The sequence below is a fragment of the Triturus cristatus genome, chromosome 12 (assembly GCF_964204655.1).
Source record: "Triturus cristatus chromosome 12, aTriCri1.1, whole genome shotgun sequence".
NCBI lineage: Eukaryota > Metazoa > Chordata > Amphibia > Caudata > Salamandridae > Triturus > Triturus cristatus.
This window is the reverse complement of record NC_140595.1, coordinates 420,191,874-420,213,783: the sequence shown is the minus strand read 5'-3', so window position 1 is coordinate 420,213,783 and position 21,910 is coordinate 420,191,874. Positions and strand designations below refer to the sequence as shown.

Here is a 21,910-nt window from a genome sequence, read left to right as displayed (position 1 = left end):
GCAGCCAAGGGTTGTCCATTGCTACGAGTGCGGTGGCGTTGGACACTATAAAGGAGATCCGAAGTGTCAGAAACGATCACCCCCTCCCACTGGAGGAAAGACCCCCGGAGTAGCTAGTGTAGTGCTCGGGGAGGAGATGCCCTTAACTAAGGGAAGGGAGTGGGCGGGTGTCACTTTAGTGTCCCTGGGAGAACGGGAGATGGTTCCTAAGATCCAGGTGCCCGCAAATACCGCAAAGTATGGGCAGTGGGTCACCATCAACGGCCAAAGAGGGGAGGCTCTGAGAGACACAGGAGCCAGTATGACTATGGTGCGTAGTCAACTGGTGTCTCCAGAGCAGGTAATTCCCGATGTACTCCACCCAGCCGCGATGGCTGACGGCAGAACAGGTCACTATCCCGTGGCCGAGGTTCCCTTTGAATGGGGGGGGGTTGCAGGTTCACTTCGAGTTGCCGTAAGCCCTGCCGTGCCAGTCGATTGTCTGCTGGGGAATGATATGGAGCACAACGCTTGGAAGGAGGTGGAATACCGGACTCACACCGAGATGCTGGGTACACCTGACTGGGCCTGTGTTAGCACAAGGTCCGCGACTACCCGAAGAGGGAGTTCATTCCGGCTGGAGCCTGGAACAAAGGCCCAGCCAGCTGCCAGTCAAGGGAAGAACCGAGGACAGGAGGAGCCTGCCTCGGCATCTCCACCCCGTAGGACGGATAGGCCACCGGAGGTGGTGGACCAGGAGTCTGCGGAGGGGGACGTTACCAACCTGGAGGACCTACCCATCCCGGCCGAGTGGCACGTGGAGGGAGGCCCGTCTAGGGAGGAATTCTGCCAGGGCCAAAGGGAGTGCCCTACCCTTGAGGGGCTGAGGCGACAGGCCGAAGCCCAGGCAGCAGGGAACGTTGAAGGGAACTACAGTGTTTACTGGGAGGATGGCCTCCTCTACAGTGAACCCAAGGCACCCCTACATGGATCGTCGCGAGCCTTGGTAGTTCCTCAACGTTATCGAGCCTTCCTTCTGGAGTTGGCTCACGAGATACCATTGGCAGGACACCTGGGGCAAGACAAGACCTTCGCCCGTCTTGTCCCACACTTTTATTGGCCTCAGATGAAAGTGTCGTCCGATACCTACTGCCGGACATGTGTGTCTTGCCAAGCCAGTGGGAAAACAGGGGTGAAGCTGAAAGCTCCCCTGGAACCACTTCCTGTCGTCAGCACCCCCTTTGAAAGGGTGGGCATCGACATTGTGGGTCCATTAGATCCGCCAACTACAGCTGGTCACCGGTTTATCCTGGTTCTGGTGGATCATGCCACCCGGTACCCAGAGGCAATACCTCTGAGGACCATAACAGCACCTGTTGTGGCAAGGGCCCTGATGGGAATCTTTACCCGAGTGGGTTTTCCCAAGGAAGTTGTGTCCGACAGGGGGACCAACTTCATGTCAGCGTATATGCGGGCGATGTGGAAGGAGTGTGGAGTGACATACCGGTTCACCACTCCTTACCACCCCCAGACCAATGGTCTGGTGGAGAGGTTTAACAAAACCTTGAAGGGCATGATCAGAAGTCTGCCTGAAAGCCTGCGGAGGAAATGGGACGTCCTCCTACCCTGTCTACTTTTCTCTTACAGGGAAGTGCCACAGAAGGGAGTGGGCTTCAGCCCCTTCGAGCTTCTGTATGGGCACCCTGTACGTGGACCTCTTAACCTGGTGAGAGACGGATGGGAAAGAACTCCCAGAAAGCTCCCCCAGGATGTGGTGAGCTACATGCTGGCCTTCCGGAGCCAAATGGCTAAGTTGTGGAAGCAAGCTTCTGACAACTTGGAAGCCAGCCAAGCAGTGATGAAGGCGTGGTATGACCACAATGCTCACCCGGTGGAGTTGGAGCCTGGCCAGAAGGTGTGGGTGATCGAACCAGGAGAGCTTAGTGCCCTCCAGGATCGCTGGTCAGGACCCTTTGAGGTGTTGGAGAAGAAGGGTAAGGCTACCTACTTGGTGGACCTGAAGACCCCTCGTCAGCCCCTGCGGGTGCTGCATGCCAACCGCCTCAAACCCCACCACGAGAGGCCCGAAGTCATCTTGATGATGGTGACTGACGGAGGAGAGGACGTGGAAAGCGAGCCTCTCCCTGATCTGTTTGCGTCTCAAGAAAAGGATGGGTCGGTGGAGGGAGTGATTCTGTCCCCATCTCTAACTCCTGAACAGCAGGAGGACTGTCGCCAGGTCCTGGGGCAGTACTCTTCGTTGTTCTCCCTTGTCCCGGGTAGGACTCACCTGTGCGTCCATGACGTGGACACAGGAGACAGCCCACCTGTGAAGTCCAAGATCTACCGGATGTCAGACAAGGTGAAGGCCAGCATTCATAGTGAAGTCACTAAGATGCTGGAGCTAGGAGTGATTGAACCTTCTAGCAGCCCCTGGTCTAGTCCGGTGGTGTTAGTACCGAAAGCTGCACCACCGGGTGCCCAACCAGAACTGAGGTTCTGTGTGGACTACCGGGGACTGAATTCAGTGACAAAAACTGATGCTCATCCGATCCCTAGGGCGGATGAATTGATTGACCGGCTGGGAGCTGCCCAATATCTAAGTACCTTTGACCTTACTTCAGGGTACTGGCAGATCTCGTTGACTGATGGAGCAAGGGAAAGGTCAGCCTTCTCCACGCCCAATGGCCACTACCAGTTCTGTGTGATGCCCTTTGGGCTCAAGAACGCACCTGCCACGTTTCAGCGCCTGGTAAACCAGATCCTCACCGGAATGGAGAGTTTCTCTGCTGCTTATCTGGATGACATAGCTGTCTTCAGTAACAGCTGGGAGGATCACTTGCATCACCTGCAAGCTGTTCTCCAGGCCCTGAGACAAGCTGGATTGACGATCAAGGCCAGCAAGTGCCAGATCGGGCAGGGGTCGGTAGTGTACCTTGGACACTTGGTGGGTAGGGGAGCGGTGCAACCCCTCCAGGCGAAGATCGAGGCCATCATGGCCTGGGAACCCCCCAAGACACAGACTGAGGTCCGAGCATTTTTGGGCCTCACGGGATATTACCGCCGCTTCGTGAAGGGGTACGGTACCATCGTAGCCCCCCTCACGGAGCTCACGTCCAAGAAACAACCTCGACGGGTAGTCTGGACGGAGGCCTGTCAGCAGGCCTTTGTGAGATTGAAGAAAGCCATGTGCGAGGCCCCGGTCTTAAGGGCCCCAGACTTTTCCAAGAAGTTCATTGTCCAGACAGATGCATCAGAACATGGCATTGGGGCAGTGTTATCGCAACTCAACGAAGAGGGTCTGGATCAACCCGTGGTCTTCCTATCCCGGAGACTACTTCCCAGGGAACAGAAGTGGAGTGCAATAGAGCGTGAAGCCTTTGCAGTGGTATGGGCTCTGAAGAAGTTGCGGCCATACCTGTTTGGAGCGCACTTCCTAGTTCAGACCGACCACAGACCCCTTCGCTGGCTGATGCAGATGAAGGGGGAGAATCCCAAGTTATTGAGGTGGTCTATTTCCCTACAGGGGATGGACTTTCAGGTGGAACATCGGCCTGGAGTGGACCACGCCAATGCAGACGGTCTCTCAAGGTATTTCCGCCTTAGTGATGAGAACTCCCAAGGGGTTGGGTAGCTCTCCCCACTTTCAGCTGGGGGGGACGCGTGTTAGACCTGTCAGCCCTTTGGGTGGTCCCTCCTCATCATTATTTATTTTGTCCCACTTTTGCCTCAAACCTTGTTTGAATTTTTCCTTTTTGGGAACCACCAGACTTTTTAGTGTTGCTGCAGATTCAGGGAGCCATTTTATCTACCCCTGAAACTTCTGTCTGAGGGCCTGGAGCACAAAATGGTGGCCACCTGTGACATCACCAGCATCCACTGGAACCTACCAGCACCTTCCAGAACATTCCAGGAGATTCCAGAACTCTGTGACAGTTGGAGGCCGTTTAGAATGTTGGGAGGATAAGAGAGAGTGTTGGCAGTTGGAGCTGGCAGTTGGCACCTGACTGGTGAAGAGAGAGGAGCACAACAGTGAAGGAGGAAGGAGTGAAGCAGCAGGGGTGGAAACTTGTGCCTGGAGTGGGGTCCATAAACCCACCCTTGATACTTGTCCCTACTGATGGATCCCAGCCTATAGCCCTGTGTGGGAAGAGGACAGAAAAACTCATCCTAAGGACCTGAACAGCAGGAACAGGCCTTAGAAGCAGAAAGCAGCAAGATCCTGACCTGGAAACTGGTTTCCCTGGAGTCCGGCGTCGAGTAGCCTGAGACCTGGAGCCCGAGGTGGAGAAGTGGCGCTGACTGAAGTAGCAGACGTCGTACCCGGAGCCGCCTGAGGTCGTGAGAGGGCGCCGACGGAGGTCGTGAGGAATTCCAGAGGTCGAGGAGGAAGTGAACCGAGGTCGAGCGAGCGGCGTCATCGGAGGAGTGAAGTCCGCCCTCCGGAGTCGTCGGAGACCGAGGTAGAGGTGAACCGGAGGTCGGGAGTGAGGATCGCACTCCGGAGTCGCCCGGAACCTGAGAGGAGGAGCACCGGAGGTCGGGGGTGAGGATCGCACCCCGGAGTCGCCGGAAGTCGACATCGAGGCCAGGCCGGCCGACGTCATCGGAGCCGAGAGCGCCATCGGACCGGAGCCGCCCGAAGTCGACACCGAGTAGAGACTGCCCGACGCCGTCGAATCGGAGGTCGAGATTGAACCGAGGCCGCCGACATCGGACCGGAACCGCCTACTGGCGTCGTCAAAGAACTGACATTGTGCCGAGGCCGCCGAGACCGAACCGGAACCGCCTCACGGCGTCGACACGACTCCAGCGGCGTCGGAACATCAGAAAAAGGGCAGTAAGTGGAGTAGAGGGCGCCTAAGGCCCTGTGGAGACCTGAGAGACTGCTCTAAGGGGCTAGGGAGGTGCTGAAACCAACCTGACTGTGCCTGGGGTGAACTGGGACTAACCTAGAGGGGTGGTGTGGAGAGAGAAAGCCAGGGCACTGGTATTCCCCCCTTTGATCTACCTCAGTTTAGGCCTCAGCCTTGTCTCAGCCAGGGAGTAGCCCCCCTCAAGCCTTCCACAACCCTACAAGCTGTGCCTGGGCCAAATCAGCCCTTAGGAATTGAAATGTCAACTGATTACATGAGTGTTGCTGTATACTTTTAATTATTTATTGGGGGTACTGTATTTATTGAGTTTTTACCTATTTATTGCTTCACTATATTTATAGGTCCACAGGACTTGTTGGTGTACAATATTTATTGGTACAGTATTTATTGCCTCAAAGTATTTAATTGTCTGTATATATTGCACTTGTATTTATGCCCTGTTATTTATGATCACCCCTATTTATTTCATCAAACAGCCAATATTTCTTTGACCTGCACTAATTGAAATTTGTATATTGTGATTGACCTATTTATTTTTCCGCTCAGCAACTAAGAGAAAAAGATAAAGAAGAATATTTTCATAATTTTTACGGTGTAGAGTCGTTTTTGGAACGGATGCACGCATGGTTATTGTTTGGGTATGTTGTATGCTTAGCACGGAGCCTGATTCCTGACCACTCGAGCCAAGCTACCACAGTGTGTTCGGGGAAGTCCATCACCACCCTGCGGAGTGGGAGTGGGCTGTTTCCAACATATATTTACATACATAGCTAAGAACTATGGATGTCAGGATATTTTTTAAATATCATACATTAGAGCCCAAGGTTTTTCCTCATAGGTGCAAGAAAAGGAAGCAGGGCACATTCATCATTAGGCAGATCTGTGCGCAGCGCTCTCACTCAGCTCCATCTGGAATAATACCCTGCTGGGCAAGGCATCTCTCGTCACACCCCTGGGCAGCTGGACCCTCATGAGGCACGCACCCTTCTCCCTTCCGTGCATCTGCAGTTAACCAGACCAGGCCGGGCTGTGTTAGCCTCTGGGTCTGGGCACATCTCCCTACCCCCTGCAGTCTCACAGGGCTATGTCACCCTAACCCTGCCGCCAGTGCAGCTGCTCTCACCTCTTTTGTTTCTCCGCCATGTCCTGAATCATGCCCTTGTCTCAAATCATGCCCGCAAAGTTCAAGAATGTTAGCCTAAATTTGTAATTTACATACACAACCTGAGAACTATGGCTGGGGCATTATTGAAATAAGCATAATAGCCCAACGTTGTGCCTCATACACGCTGGTGAAAGTGAAAGAAGCAGGGCACATTCATTAAGCTCGCTTCGCTTGTTTCTGTGCAGCACTGTCACTCAGCTCTAGGCTGACTATCCTAGGGCCAGCAGCAGGACTACCAATTACATTTTATTATAAAATGGGCCTGGGCCAAGCAGCTGACACTTTTTTTTACTTTGCTCTGCTGAGAGGCCCACCCTGTTAGCCGACTCCTTCACACTCACAGACACGATGTCGACAAGTCGAAGTAGAGCCACCACATGAACCTGCAGTGCTGCGCTTGTGCGCAAGGACACTGCTGGCACTACTGTTGCCATAAATTAAATCAAATCATCAACGCCTATGTGAACAACACTAAGCAGCACACCGGAGCTAAAAATGGCACTGAGCTCCAAATCACGTGCGCAGCTTGTCGCAATCACACCACAGTTGGCTAGAGTCTGGGCAGACTGGATTCCTTGAATCCCGCCTGGAGCCAGTCTAGTACCACACCCTTTCCAAACTCGTCACAGGATGGGTCCCAGTCCACCCTGTGACGAGTTGGAAAGGGTGGGGTGGCAATGCTCCTCACTCCCTGATTGAAGTGGAGGCTTAACGCTACATGGCTTCCATCTGAAACGCCCATAGCTAACTTTACCCCCACGTCATCAGGGGGTAAAGACTAGGCCTGGATGCTCAGACTTTGCCGAGCTGATGACCTCAAAGGCCTCAGGGCTGTGAGATTGTCAGTTGGACAAATACTTACACTTTGGGCCCACCCAGGGGCCTCAACGCTCTGAGTCACGTCTTCCTCCACTTCCACAATGATCCATGCAACAATGCAGTGAAAGGGGGAAGATAGTGCCCCAAGTTCTGACAACTAGACTGCATCAAAATTTGTAGCATTGCTATGGTTGCAATGTTTGTACTCTAAATGTAAAGAGAGCAGAGTCCCAATGCCCTTGGACAGAAACCGCAGCTGAAATGTCCTCCCCAGGGATTTTTCCTGTCCCTACAAGCCATAACTACTAAGTTTGTTTCGGCCAGGAAACAATCCAGGGTAGCCTTCAATACATGCGTACAACTACCCTATGACAGGGGATAGGATTGGCAGATATTAGACCATACTACCAGGCCTCCCATTTAGTACCCATAAATGACTGGCTGTAGGCTGACAGGGTGGAATCTATCATTAAATTGGAAGTGCTTTACTTGGACACACCTGTCGCAACTCTATAGTAATAAAACAAGCAGGGACCTCATGGCAGTTACCGGTATTACGAATGACTTCTGGCAATAGCCACTGCATGTGATAAAATGGCATGGGGAGCTTATGAGGGAATCACCCCATTGGCAAGGAACATGGTTTCCAAGGGTTCCAAAAATGAGTGGCTTTTTGAAATGGGACAACATTGGTGTATTTAAAATAGGTTACATCTGGGAATCATCTCTAATTAAGTCCTTTGCCCAGATGTAAAAGGATTTTCGGCTTCATAGAACACATTTTTTTCACTACCTCCTGCTCTGACAAGCCATGACAAGGTCCTCTGAATGTCACTGTGTGGTACTGGAATTTAGCCCCTTGGAGGCACGCCTGACCATTGAATGGCAGGGGAAGAGCGCAAAATAGCATACATACATAACACTGCTAGAGAACATGCCTGACCTTCTACAAACACTTAGAGACAAATGGAAGAAGGACCTGGGGCCACTAGAAGAAAATGAGTATTGATTAAAAATCCATTTCAATTAATTACTCCAGGTCAACCTCACACATGCGCAGCTACACTCAATGGTGAGGAACCCTACACCTGTTAGCACAAGATGAGGCCTAAACAGGGGCACCCTTAAACACCTGATCTGGGAATGCCCAACTATAGTCAAACACCGGGACAAAGTATTGACAGCCGTGACTAGGGCACTTGGCATACCCATCGACGCGACCCCCCCAGATGGTAATATTGGGAATAATGTCAGAGTGGGACAGAAACTGGGCCAGAAAGAGGCTGGTTGCACTGGGGATGATGATAGTCAAAAGGGAAATTGCCCGAAACTGGAGATCGCCATCTGACCGATTTCCAATTGGACCAGAGTTATGGACTTCTGTGCCACTGAGGAATGGATTTATCTGGGTAGGGGGTGCCCAGTGAAATGCAGGAAAATGTGCTCCCCATTGTGGGAGATGATGTAGCTTGGGTGAGGAAGATCCAGGGGATCAAGGAACCGGAGCGGGGAGGGAAGAATCATGGGTTGCACTCACTATATGTTGATATCTTGATGGACAGGTATGTAAAAATACGACCGCTGAATGTGAATGGCAAAGTTTGTATGTTGTACCTTGTTTTATGCATATGGTCTATTTCTCTGATTGACATACCAATAAAAAAACTGCACTGCAGTCTGCAGTGGCAAGCCTGAGAACATGTTGTAATGTGCTACTTTAGTGGGTGGCACAATCTGTACTGCAGCCCACTTGTAGCATTTAATGTACAGGCTCTGGGGACATGTAGTGCCATATACTAGTGACTTACAAATAAACTGAATGTGCCAATTGGGTGTATGCCAATTTTTTATATACTTATGGAAGAGTCCAAGCACTTTAGCACTGATTAGCAGGATTAAAATGAACAGAGTTGTAAAAGCCAACAAACACGAGTTCGGCAACAATAAAGGAGCGAAGGCAAAAAGCCTGGGGTGACCCTGCGGACAGAGCCAAGTCCAACACTGGCTAAACGAACAAATACCAGAAATTCATTTTGAGACTAAATCGATATATTTTACAGGGCAGCCTATTGTTTTTATATTCTCTGGGCTAAACACCACAGCTAGAATTTCTTGGCAAGTGAGAATGCTCCTTTGTAAAAAAACAAACAGCTTTCACAATGTCTTGCTTGCGGTAACTCGACAAACATAATGGCAGCTCACCTGATTTGCCCCTAGAGGAAACGAGCAATGAACTACACTTGGCTGCACACGGTCTTAAAGACACACACAATCAACATTATCTATCTGAATGTGTCTGTAATGAAAAGTCCACAGAGAAAAACTTTAACTAGAAAGGACTAGTAAGGAAAAGTGCAGACCTTTGAATGAAAACCAATTTGACAAACACTTGTCTGGATACAGGATTGCGAGAAATCGCACAGTTTACAGTCCATAACACCCACCACCATTTCACTGGACAAGCCCCTTACAGAACAATAAAATGAACGTTTACTGAACGTGGTTCACAAATATTACACTAGTCTTTGATATACTGCTTCTCATATATTATCTTACACAATTCTACTTATGTTTGTGTTTCGCGGTCGATATCCTATACACAGAAATATCCGTGCTCCTAACAGAAAATAATCTTATCGTGAAATGTGGGGCTTGGTTCTGTTTGTCTTACTAGCAACGAGTTCCAAGGTCTGAACTAGATAAAAAAAGTTCACTAGTAAGCCAAAGGCGCCCAATCTTCTTCTCAGCGGTTCTTTATAATTCCAAGTGAACATAGCACCTCAAATGACCTTTAAGCACTAAATAACTTCCCGCGGTTACTAATGTGCATCTTAATGCTTCTACCTTGTCGAATCCGCATGAGAAAAGTTTGTAAACTGAAGTTTCAAGAACAGAAATCCGAGCTGCTCGAACAGAATAGGCGTGGCAATGAGAAATCTGGGACAGAAGTAAAGAGCTAAGTCAGCCAAGTGTGTTGTAAGAAATCCAGTTTAATTTGATTTGGGCAATTCGGAGCGAGATTTTGAAATAAAAGGGAGAGCGAGGAATTGCGAAGTGAAATGTAATACTCATAAAACAGCAATTAGTATAGCATGCAGGAGAAATGGATCGGATTAAAACACCATTGTCCCACTTTGCAATAATCCATCAGGCTGGTCTTAAAGATGCTCACCTCCCTCAGGAGTCTGGAGTTACATGGGGTCAGTCCCCTAACACTCATCACCCTGTGCTTTACGTCACACTCTATATAATTGTAAAAATGTCTCTCCATCTTGTTACCCCTATGGTTGTTATTGGGCTCTTCGTCCCCTCCCATCATAATCATTTCGAATAAACCCACCCAGTCCTCCCTAGAGCTTTGATGGCATGCAGATAAATAATGGATGGGCGGTGCAGAGAAACACTAGGCAGTTAAAATGGACACAAAGAGCCTCTCGTGTTCACTGATGTCATAAAATAAGATTTAGACTCATTTCGTGCCTGGATAATGGTTTTGCTTCACCTGTATGATGTCATATGAAAGACCATTTCAGGAGTGCCTGTGGACATCTTGGAAAGGATGCTGAAGTTTGCTTCCAAACTAGCAATGAGAAAGCATTACAGGATTCTTGAATGAGAAACTTCACAGTTTCTTTCCCCAACCAGTGACTGTCCCAGAAGTATTTACATAGAATCCATGTCTTTTCTGGTCTAGTCCCTAAGGGAAACATCCTTTACCACGCAACCATTACAACGCGGTATGGTTACATCGTGGTTTTTACAACGAAAGTCGTTACACCGACTTGCACTGGAGGGCGCTCTAGACTAAGGAATAGTGTGAATTACTATTCCAACACCTTCCCTACTGTACGTAGACTGGAGTTGGAATAGTAATTCACACTTTTCCTAAATCCAGCGCCCTCCAACGCAAGTCGATGTAACGACTTGCGTTGTCAAAACTGCGATGTAACATACCGCGTTGTGATGGTGCGCGTTGTACCATCATACATCCGTCCCTAACTATAGTGCATTTATACTTAATGCAGATTATGTATGGGATCTTCCGACCATGTCGGGCTTCTTGGCGTTTCCTATAACTAGCTGTGAGCTGAGGTTAAGGTGCTTGCGTCTACTGCAAGATACCGCCAGAAAACCTCTTCCAATGGGAACCTCCTCACTAAGTGGTGGGTGAAGTGTGCTAGACAATCTATGCTGGCTGCATTTACCCAGTGACCTTCGGCATCCAGAGAGTGCATGGCCAGCAGTGCAATCAGTGCCCAGTGGAAAACATCTGTTTCTTACACTGCCAGTTTTCACCTTTAAATGTTTCAAACAAGCAATGGCAATGCCAATAGGTCTGGTTATAAAGAGATGCATTGTAACGTGAAGCACACAACTTCTGACCAATCAAAACACCTACTCCTGGTTCCCAACATGTGGGCGGAACCAAAGCCCCTTTCTAGTGATGCCCAAATAATCGTCTGACGATAGCTGCCTATCAAGCCAGACCATAAAAATGTTGCCTGTTCACAAAGGCATGTTAGAGTACATAAAAGAGCACTCCTGCAGTATTTCTTAGTGTACTCATAAATGCTTTTGTAAATATTAGAGGCGGGAGAGCCACTGAAACCTTGAGCCAGGCTCGAATTTGAAGCATGGCTGTGGCTCAGCTCAAAGTCCCATTGGAACCTCCAGCCCATATGAGCCGAGCTTTCATATGGCTTCTGCTTGCCTCCCTCTACCCATGATGTGGCAATAGGTAAGAGCAATATCACACAAATGAGGGTCCAAGGGAAATTAGAGACCCTACCGGATTAATTCCCCTATCTAATACATCAAAAACACACAAATATTCCGAGGTCTTAAAGAAAAGAGATGTATCTCTAAAACAGGTATCTACTGCAAAAGTGTTTAGATAGAAAAGAAAGCAAAAGAGTTTTGTAGAAAGAGAAATGAACCTTCATTGTCTCAGGATACCCATCAATCGTCAATGTGATCATTATCATCATTTGGGTTATCCAACCAACCTCCAGTTGTCCTCTTGATCATAGAGGAATTCCAGGTTTATCGTGACCTCTTTCTGGATCATTCACAGAGAGAACAGGGAGGAAAAAGGACAGCAGTAAAGAACGTTATCTGCTCTTTTCTAGAATCACCATCTAAAGTGAATAAGTGCAGTGCAAAACAAATAAGTGATTAAAAAAGGATTCGCAAGAGGGATGCAATTCTCATCAAATGTGTAATGTCACGTGTGATTTTTCTTAAAAATAATCATCTAGCAGTGTCAGTGAGCAACTGCTACCACTGGTCGACATGTTTCAGCCGGCTGGACAAACTGTCCTCGGCTTTCTTCAGGACCTTAATTTTGAAAAAAACTGTATTCAGCTACTGCAATCGCACCAATGTAGGTTGCAAAACGATATTAAATTTTTCAACAGACAGTAAGGATTTATACAAACTCCTCTGTATTAACGTGAAGTTCATCTGAAAAACACAAATAGTGATACCTGTCATCACAATTTGAAAATACAAAAAATATATGAAATATATAACTCAGATGTAGTTATATGCAAATAATACTCTTCCGTATTATCGCCAAAGAGTAATGCTCGCCCGTAAAATACAGGGGTTAGACCTCACCTCACCAGGCATCAGCTCTTGTCAATGAGGCCCCGCTCTAACAAAATAACAAGCAAAAATAAATATAAGTCAATTATAAATGTACTCCACATGTCTCAATTCAAATGGAGACTAATCTTACTCTCTCATGTGTAATTACTTAATGAGAGAATAAGGCAATTTGAAAATAAATTAACAAAACTTGAAAAACCTCTATCTATAGCAAGCGTCATCAGCATCAGGTCTATAAGAAGACTGTCAGTATTCGTTAATGCATACGAAAAAATGGAGAGTAGATGCAATCTTATCAGTCACACACATCTAATATGCGTCTTGTTGAGATTTTAGAAGTTTGGCGCGTGTTCTACATGAAAACTAAAATATCTCGCTACGTCACCTATGAACTATTTTTATAGTGGCATATAGCAAGTAGTGCTCAAAATAGCACAACTCATAAGGAGAAGTTGCTTTATATCCCCAAGAAAAAGGTGCAAAATTCAAAAGATTAGAGGCAGGTATGGACTGTCTTAGAATGCATATACCAAGCACATATAACGTAAATGTTCGCTATCGAGTTAAACGGGTGTATTCAAAACAATTAAAAATATATATTAGCAAAAATTAACATCGTAAAGAGTTCAATGACAGCTCCCAGCATGTTCCTACCTGTCCGTCGTTACCTCACGCCACGACTGAGCGGGAAATGGAGGTGACGGACCAGGAACTGAGGAGAGCTCTTATACGGAAAAAATATACCACCTGTTTGTAATTCAAGGGATTAAGTCGCCCTTCTAATGATGTCACTAAAAGGTGGAGGATTCTCCCGGAGAAATACCGAGAGCCATCAACGCTACAAAGCGTGTATCGGCGTCAACGTCATCGTAAGACGTATGGACACAAACCAAGTCTTTTTGTCAGCATTAAGGAATACAATAAATGTAATATGTTCATGGGAATTGTAGTCTTTTTCGTTTCATTATTGTTATTATTAACCAATAGTGAAGTAAGATGCCGATTATCAGGCATTTTTTATAAACTTCGCTAGGTATGTATACCCTCAGACTAGATGTTATCTAGAATCCAAACCAACCCATTAAAACGCGAGAAATAAATCTTAAATCAGTCAAATCTTATATCTAAATATGTGTTTGAGCGTTCAGAGCGTTGGGTGGTATTTACAAGACTCCCTTGTTTATAATAGAGGGATATTTTTATAACTGCTACGCGTATCGAGAGGTCAAACGGGTAGCTATTTTCTTGAAGAAAACAAAAGTCCATGTAACACTGCCTAAAATGTGTCTGAAACAGTTGTTTGTATATCATCATTAAATGTAACTCCTACTGGAATCATGAGAGCAAACAGATGATCACAAACGATCAAAAGTGTCTCGTATCTACCAATAGAGGTTAATTATGAAAAAATGCATGAGGGCTCTCGTAGAGAGTCCGTTGATTAAGTCGACAGATCAAGTCAACTCATTCATACTCAAGTGGAAGTGATGGATAAGAAGGAGAGTATAATAACCAGGATCAATGTAGTAGGAAAAACCTAGAAATGCATAAGTTCGCAAGGTGTCTTAACAGGTTTTATTTGTATAATGACACCCATGGAATCGCATCGTTCAGGCCTTTTGTATCACTTGAGAGTCTGAACACCCATTTCGGTTCTCTTAAAAAAAGGAAATGGGAAACATTGGTGATATCCATACGGGATACAACCCCAAGTATTTTTGACAGTGCAATTAACATCACAGGCACCACTGAAGATAGCTGGAGTAAAATACTTTTCTTAAAGAAGTCACACTCCCGGACACTTATACATGGAGCTATCATGGCCGAATATCTCAGAGGCAACTGTGCTCCGTCTGGCCTAATTGTAACGAATGCTCCACGTCTTTTTCTCCAAGACAAAACTTTCTTGAGGGATTGGTCATTAATAGCCTGGCGCTGTACGCATGATTGGCTTATTCTGATCATAAGCACGGCTAAACGAGTGGCTGACTCTGTGTTGATCGAGATCCAGTTGCTTGAGTCCCAGATCAAAACTACTATTACAGCCACACTTTTTAAGAAGAATCAAGACGAAACCAATAAAACTAATAAAGATTTCAAGGATAACATATTACTCACAAAGTTAGAAAAATTCAAAAAAGATCTAGCACGTTTCAAGCACGATATAGTTTATCCTTACACCAGTGAGAATTACTCTCCACCAGACTTCAACAGGAAAGGGCAAAGATATGGCTCATCTTACTCAGGGTTGAGTTCAGAAGACAGCACAAATGAAGGAGATGCTAGTACCATGAATAAACAACAATTCAGGGGACAAGGAAGATATAATAGGTATAATAGACGATGAGGTCAACCTGCAATACCTTTTCAACCATGGTGGCCTCCGAATCCGTGGGGCTTTCCACCTTCTCAGTTCCAACCTCCGATGGCTCAATTTCAACCGTATCCACAAGACTTTTCAAACCAGCCTTTTTTAGGATTTGACCCAGGGTGACCCAGAGGAAGACGGAGAAACTTACAATCTCAAGTCCAGTGGAACCAACCTTTGACATCCCAGATGAGCACCCGCAGTCAAACGAAAAAGAACCTACCCGGGACCAGTGCGGACCCAAATTAGTTGTTAATCTCAGCAAACGACAACTAACAGAAAATGAATCTCTAGTTTTAAATAGAGGCTTAGGATTCGTAACAACCCACATAGGGAATGCTTTCCAAGTCAATTGCGAACTAGCTCAATTTTTCAGAAAGATACGTCTTTTTTATTTTTTCCAAGGCAAAGAACTTGAACAACGACCCACAGATGAGAAAAACACAGGACTTCTGAACAAATCCACCTTCAGTCCTCCTGTTATTAGTGTTCCTCCCAAAGTCTTGACCTTTGAGAAAGCAGTTCAAGAAGAAATAGCATTGATTTGCAAAAACAAAAAAGACCTCTACAACAACCTTCCTAAAAAGGAACAACTTGCCCTAGGTACTTTGACAGGAGGCCAGTCTATCACCATCAAGCCCGCGGATAAAGGTGGAGCTGTAGTAATTCAAGATACAGAAATATATAGAGCCGAATGTTTGTGACAACTAGCAGATCGGAAATGTTACCGCCTACTGAAGGAAGATCCCACTGAAAGAGTGAGAAACATCATTCATGTTTCGGTAGAAGAAGGAAGCAATGCAGGTTGGATCACTCCACAAGAAGCATCATTCTTACGTACTAGTCACCCTGTGATCCCTTACTTTTACTGCTTACCAAAGATACATAAAACACAACGCCCACCTCCTGGCAGACCTATAATATCGGGTATAGGATCACTGTTGGAACCTTTATCGACATTTGTCGATCATTTTTTAAGACAACTTGTCCAAAAAATGCCTACTTTCCTACAAGATACTAAAGACGTGCTTCGGTTGTTACCAGAGATCGAATTTGATCCCGAGCTGGACTATCTAGTATCTTTTGATGTGGAATCTTTATATACATCAATTCCACAAGACGAAACTCTGAATACTATATCTCAGATTCTTTCAGACACCACTTTGGATTCTATAACACCAGTCCACTTCATAATGGCATGCGCCCAAGTGGCAATGAAAGAAAATTTCTTTCGATTTGAAGAAAATATCTTCTTACAAGTGTCCGGTACCAGCATGGGCAGTATTTTTGCACCGAGTCTGGCCAATCTATACGTCCACTCAAGATCATGTCCTTAACATCCACAATCCCCACTTTGAGTCAATTCGCTTGTGGAAGCGATATATCAACGATGTGTTGGTAGTATGGAGAGGTGATACTGCATCCATCATAGCATTTCAAGAATGGCTAAACACAAGAAACTAATTTTTAAAATTCACAGTGGAATTTAACAAAGAAATAATCTCCTTTCTAGATCTCTCCATCTTTGTTACGTCTACAGGTCTAGAGAGTGAGCTGTTTCGGAAACCCATGGCTCGTAACTCCCTGTTACACTATGATAGCCAGCATCCTAAAGCGTTAAGGGATAATTTACCATAGGGACAATTCCTCCGGGTTCGGAGGAATTGTTCTACTAAGGATAAATATATCGAACATTCTAAGAATCTTATTGCGCAGTTGAGAGAAAAGAACTACCCGATAAAACTAATTAAGCGCTCATACAAACGAGCCACCAATAACAATCGGGAGTCTCTCTTAGAACCACCAACAGTCAAACCACCTCTAGGCCTCCTTACGTTTGTCAGTACTTTCTGCTCACTAACGAATGACATACAAAGATGCGTTAGGAAACATTGGCGTATCTTGAATAGCTGTAAAGAGAAGATACCCGTTCCACTCTTTGCGTTCAAAAGAGGTAACAACTTAAGAGACAGGCTTGTACACACTCGACCTGACACTCAAATTATACGTGCTGTAGGTACTTTGTGGAATCTTCCTGCAGTTACAGGTCATTTTCCATGTGGCTTTTGTGCAGTATGTCCGCAAACCAGAAATTCTAAGACCATAGACATAGGGACTGACAAACCTTGGATCCAAAAAATGTTCACTAATTGTAACAGTGATAATCTTATTTACCTTATCACCTGTCCTTGTGGTACCCGGTACGTTGGGATGACCACCCGCAAAACTAAGCTACGGATGTTAGAACACAAAAGTACTTTCAGGTGCAAAAAAACCATCACCAAATTGACAAGACACTTTGTAGATTCAGCACATAGCGCAGAAGAGTTCTCTTGGACAGTTCTAGAAAAACCTGTTATTCCTTCACACATCACCAATGTTTCCCATTTCCTTTTTTTAAGAGAACAGAAATGGGTGTTCAGACTCTCAAGTGATACAAAAGGCCTGAACGATGCGATTCCATGGGTGTCATTATACAAATAAAACCTGTTAAGACACCTTGCGAACTTATGCATTTCTAGGTTTTTCCTACTACATTGATCCTGGTTATTATACTCTCCTTCTTATCCATCACTTCCACTTGAGTATGAATGAGTTGACTTGATCTGGCGACTTAATCAACGGACTCTCTACGAGAGCCCTCATGCAATTTTTCATAATTAACCTCTATTGGTAGATACAAGACACTTTTGATCGTTTGTGATCATCTGTTTGCTCTCATGATTCCAGTAGGAGTTACATTTAATGATGATATACAAACAACTGTTTCAGACACATTTTAGGCAGTGTTACATGGACTTTTGTTTTCTTCAAGAAAATAGCTACCCGTTTGACCTCTCGATACGCGTAGCAGTTATAAATATATCCCTCTATTATAAACAAGGGAGTCTTGTAAATACCACCCAACACTCTGAACGCTCAGACACATATTTAGATATAAGATTTGACTGATTTAAGATTTATTTCTCGCGTTTTAATGGGTTGGTTTGGATTCTAGATAACATCTAGTCTGAGGGTATACATACCTAGCGAAGTTTATAAAAAATGCCTGATAATCGGCCTCTTACTTCGCTATTGGTTAATAATAACAATAATGAAACGAAAAAGACTACAATTCCCATGAACATGTTACATTTATTGTAGTTCCTTAATGCTGACACAAAGACTTGGTTTGTGTCCATACGTCTTACGATGACATTGACGTCGATACACGCTTTGTAGCGTTGACGGCTCCCGGTATTCCTCCAGGAGAATCCTCCTCCTTTTAGTGACATCATTAGAAGGGCGACTTAATCCCTTGAATTACAAACAGGTGGTATGTTTTTTCCGTATAAGAGCTCTCCTCAGTTCCTGGTCCGCCACCTCCACTTCCAGCTCAGTCGTGGCGTGAGGTAACGACAGACAGGTAGGAACAAGCCGGGAGCTGTCATTGAACTCTTTACGATGTTAATTTTTGCTAATATATATTTTAAATTGTTTTGAATACACCCGTTTAACTCGATAGCAAACATTTAAGTTATATGTGCTTGGTATGTGCATTCTAAGACAGTCCGTACCTGCCTCTAATGTTTTGAATTTCGCGCCTTTTTCTTGAGGATATAAAGCAACTTCTCCTTACGAGTTGTGCTATTTTGAGCACTACTTGCGATATCCCACTATAAAAATAGTTCATAGGTGATGTAGCGAGATATTTTAGTTTTCATGTAGAACACGCGTCAAACTTCTAAAATCTCAACAAGAGGCATATGAGATGTGTGTGACTGATAAGATTGCATCTACTCCCCATTTTTTGGTATGCATTAACGAATACTGACAGTCTTCTTATAGACCTGATGCTGATGACGCTTGCTGTAGATAGAGGTTTTTCAAGTTTTGTTAATTTATTTTCAAATTGCCTTTTTCTCTCATTAAGTAATTACACATGAGAGAGTAAGATTAGTCTCCATTTAAATTGAGACATGTGGAGTACATTTATAATTGACTTATATTTATTTTTGCTTGTTATTTTGTTAGAGCGGGGCCTCATTGACAGGAGCTGATGCCCGGTGAGGTGAGGTCTAACCCCTGTATTTTACGGGTGAGCATTACTCTTTGGCGGTACTACGGAAGAGTATTATTTGCATATAACTACATCTGAGTTATATATTTCATATATTTTTTGTATTTTCAAATTGTGATGACAGGTGTCACTGTTTGTGTTTTTCAGATGAACTTCACGTTAATACAGAGGAGTTTGTATAAATCCTCACTGTATGTTGAAAAATGTAATATCGTTTTGCAACCTACATTGGTGCGATTGCAGTAGCTGAATACAGTTTTTTTCAAACTTACGGTCCTGAAGAAAGCCGAGGACAGTTTGTCCAGCCGGCTGAAACATGTCGACCAGTGGTAGCAGTTGCTCTCTGACACTGCTAGATGATTGTTTTTAAGAAGGATCGTACGTGACATTACACATTTGATGAGAATTGCATACCTCTTGCGAATCCTTTTTTAATCACTTATTTCTTTTGCACTGCACTTATTCACTTTAGATGGTGATTCTAGAAAAGAGCAGATAACGTTCTTTACTGCTGTCCTTTTTCCTCCCTGTTCTCTCTGTGAATGATCCAGAAAGAGGTCACAATAAACCTGGCATTCCTCTATGATCAAGAGGACAACTGGAGGTTGGTTGGATAACCCAAATGATGAAAATGATCACATTGACGATTGATGGGTATCCTGAGACAATGAAGGTTCATTTCTCTTTCTACAAAACTCTTTTGCTTTCTTTTTCTATCTAAACACTTTTGCAGTAGATACCTGTTTTAGAGATACATCTCTTTTCTTTAAGACCTCGGATTAGGTAAGAGCAGCCAACTGCTGCGTGTCAGTGTCAGCTCAACATCATGTAATTCTGGGCAAGCCGCTTAATCTCCCCATGCCTATAAACAATGCATGTGACCTTAGTAATGTAACTGACACTCATATAAAGCCCTCCAATACCTTTGGTTCGAGTTTGCACAACATTTTAAGGACTGCTGAAAAAATGCACTGAAAGTTAAAAACAAATCGTTAACATAAGGAAAATTAAATAGAGACCAATTTACTGGCTGGTTTGTACAAATGATAACTAGCAGCTTCCGTGCTTAAATTGTGTAATCTTAGGCAGATTTTTCAATTCACCAAAACCTTTTTTTCTTCATTGTAGAGTACTCTCAAATACGTGAGTTCAGACTACCAGTTGTACAAAAGAGTCGCTTTTGATAATTACTTTTAGTGCAGTGATTTAATGTGCCCTATTAATGTCAAAGCTTCTGCACGTTAAAGGAATAAACTTTGTTTTGTTCTAATTTTAAACAGACTTTATCATTTTCACGCAATGTTTGTTGTGCCATTCGGGCTCACCTCATGCCTGGTCTCAAGTGGCATAGTATCAAGCCAGGCGATAAAATCTAACATGGGCTTCAATTGGAATTCCATAGAGCATATTATCAAGCCCATTATCGCCAGGCTTGATAATATGCCCCCATGATCCGAGCCAGACCCTTGGGTCAGCTCTCTGGCTCGACCCTCCCTGTTCATTTGTTGACTCACCCATCTCTTGTCACAGACGCGAAACTTTAATTTATAATTATTGCAACAGGTTTAATTTAGCTTAAAATGTGGGTCATGCAAAATATTCGAAAATATCACAGATTAAAAATGTGGAGATTAATGATCTTACCTTTAGATGCAACAGCTGTCCTCACTGTAACCAAACAGATAAGAGCGAAAGTAGTTCCCCAGCCTGCCCTCATTCTTCCAGATACTGTAAGAAATATAGATGTTTGTAACTTGTTGGCACTCAAAGTGGAAAAATATGTACATCAGTACAAAGCAAAAGGCTGCTAAGTAAAACAAATAGTTAAGTAGAAACAAACGCACTCTAATCTCCGATTTAGATGGTAAAGAAAGCTTGACTTCCAAAAATCGAGCGAACCATGAACCTCAATCGCTGTAGATTTAAACACAAGGTCACATTCTAACTGCCAGGCTCCTGGAGTCCAGGTTCGAAAAGTAGTCGAATAAAGAAAAACGCAAGATGAACGCCGTCACCCCGTCAGTGAGTTCAGAGGGAACGTTTTGAAGTTTCCTCAGTTCTCATTGCACTTTGGCAACTATGGTGACCTTCTGATGTGACAAACGGCACTTGTTCTCTGAGGCTCTAGCTTGTACTTCGAGATTAAAAAATCCATCTTCGCAATGCGTCCTTTCTTAAACGGTGACAGAAAACGAATAACTGTGTCAAATTATTTCGTGCAATTCGTGATAAATGAGCTATTTTCAAAATTATAGCTCAAATGTAATAATGGTGAGGCGCGCACCTACCTTAGATGATGTCCTTTTGCCGAATGCCTCTCAAACATAAAAGGGTGCTTTTATGCTATCAGGCGTTTTATCATGTCAAAGTCTCGCACTGCCACCCTCTGGGCCTCTCTGGTATTCATACCTGCCAAGTCTTCGGTATGGCAGTTCGATTTAATTAGTGCGCCGATCGCACGTGACATTTCACAGTCATGTGTGACGCTCTGAGTGACACTATTGTGAATGAAAGAAGCTGTTATGCTCGTGCAATCCGGCCGCGTTCAGGGTAACTCTTTCTTTGCAGTGCAATAGTCTGCAAATTGCGGTACAGTACATTCCGGCATGGTTTATGACTGCGGTGTTCATGCCCTATTAACTACCGGTAATCTTCCTTACTTCGAGTAGGGTCTTCCTCAGACTGGACTGCACGCAGGCGCGCAACACCCATTGGACTCAAAGGGCTTCACACGTAGTGTGTGGCAGCCCGGGATGAGACACCTTCCGGGGCAAAAAAGCAGCCACACCCGAGCACTTCACAGGTCTTTAAAAGACGATTTGCATGTTAATGAGGCCTTGCTGTTGTTTCACCCCTTCTAAGAGCCCCTGCAGCTCCACTCTGCCTATTGCTTAAAGTTCAGCCCCCCCCCCCCCGAAATTTTTGCTCAGCCCCCCCCCCCCCCGAAATTTGGCTCTAGTTGCGCCTCTGACTGCACGAGGAAGGTGTACGAGGAGGAAATGCAGGGTCACAAACATATTTCTTTTTTTTAA

At 45.0% G+C, this 21,910-nt stretch overlaps 1 protein-coding gene across 2 annotated transcripts in view; it reads right to left on the bottom strand.

The window, feature by feature from the left end:
- Positions 1-21,444, bottom strand: part of LOC146776044 (fatty acyl-CoA hydrolase precursor, medium chain-like) — a 316,465-nt gene extending 295,021 nt beyond the window's left edge. Inside the window, exons 1-2 of one of the 2 annotated variants that reach the window (XM_085638270.1) lie at positions 21,167-21,444; positions 20,523-20,606 (exon numbers count right to left, since the gene is read on the bottom strand). In XM_085638270.1, the coding sequence (XP_085494396.1) occupies positions 20,523-20,595 (73 nt within the window). In that variant the 5' untranslated portion in view covers positions 20,596-20,606; positions 21,167-21,444. Of the gene's footprint in view, positions 1-20,522; positions 20,607-20,722 lie in introns of both variants that reach the window. The other variant, XM_085638271.1, reaches the window with a different exon arrangement.
- Positions 21,445-21,910: the final 466 nt, after the last annotated feature.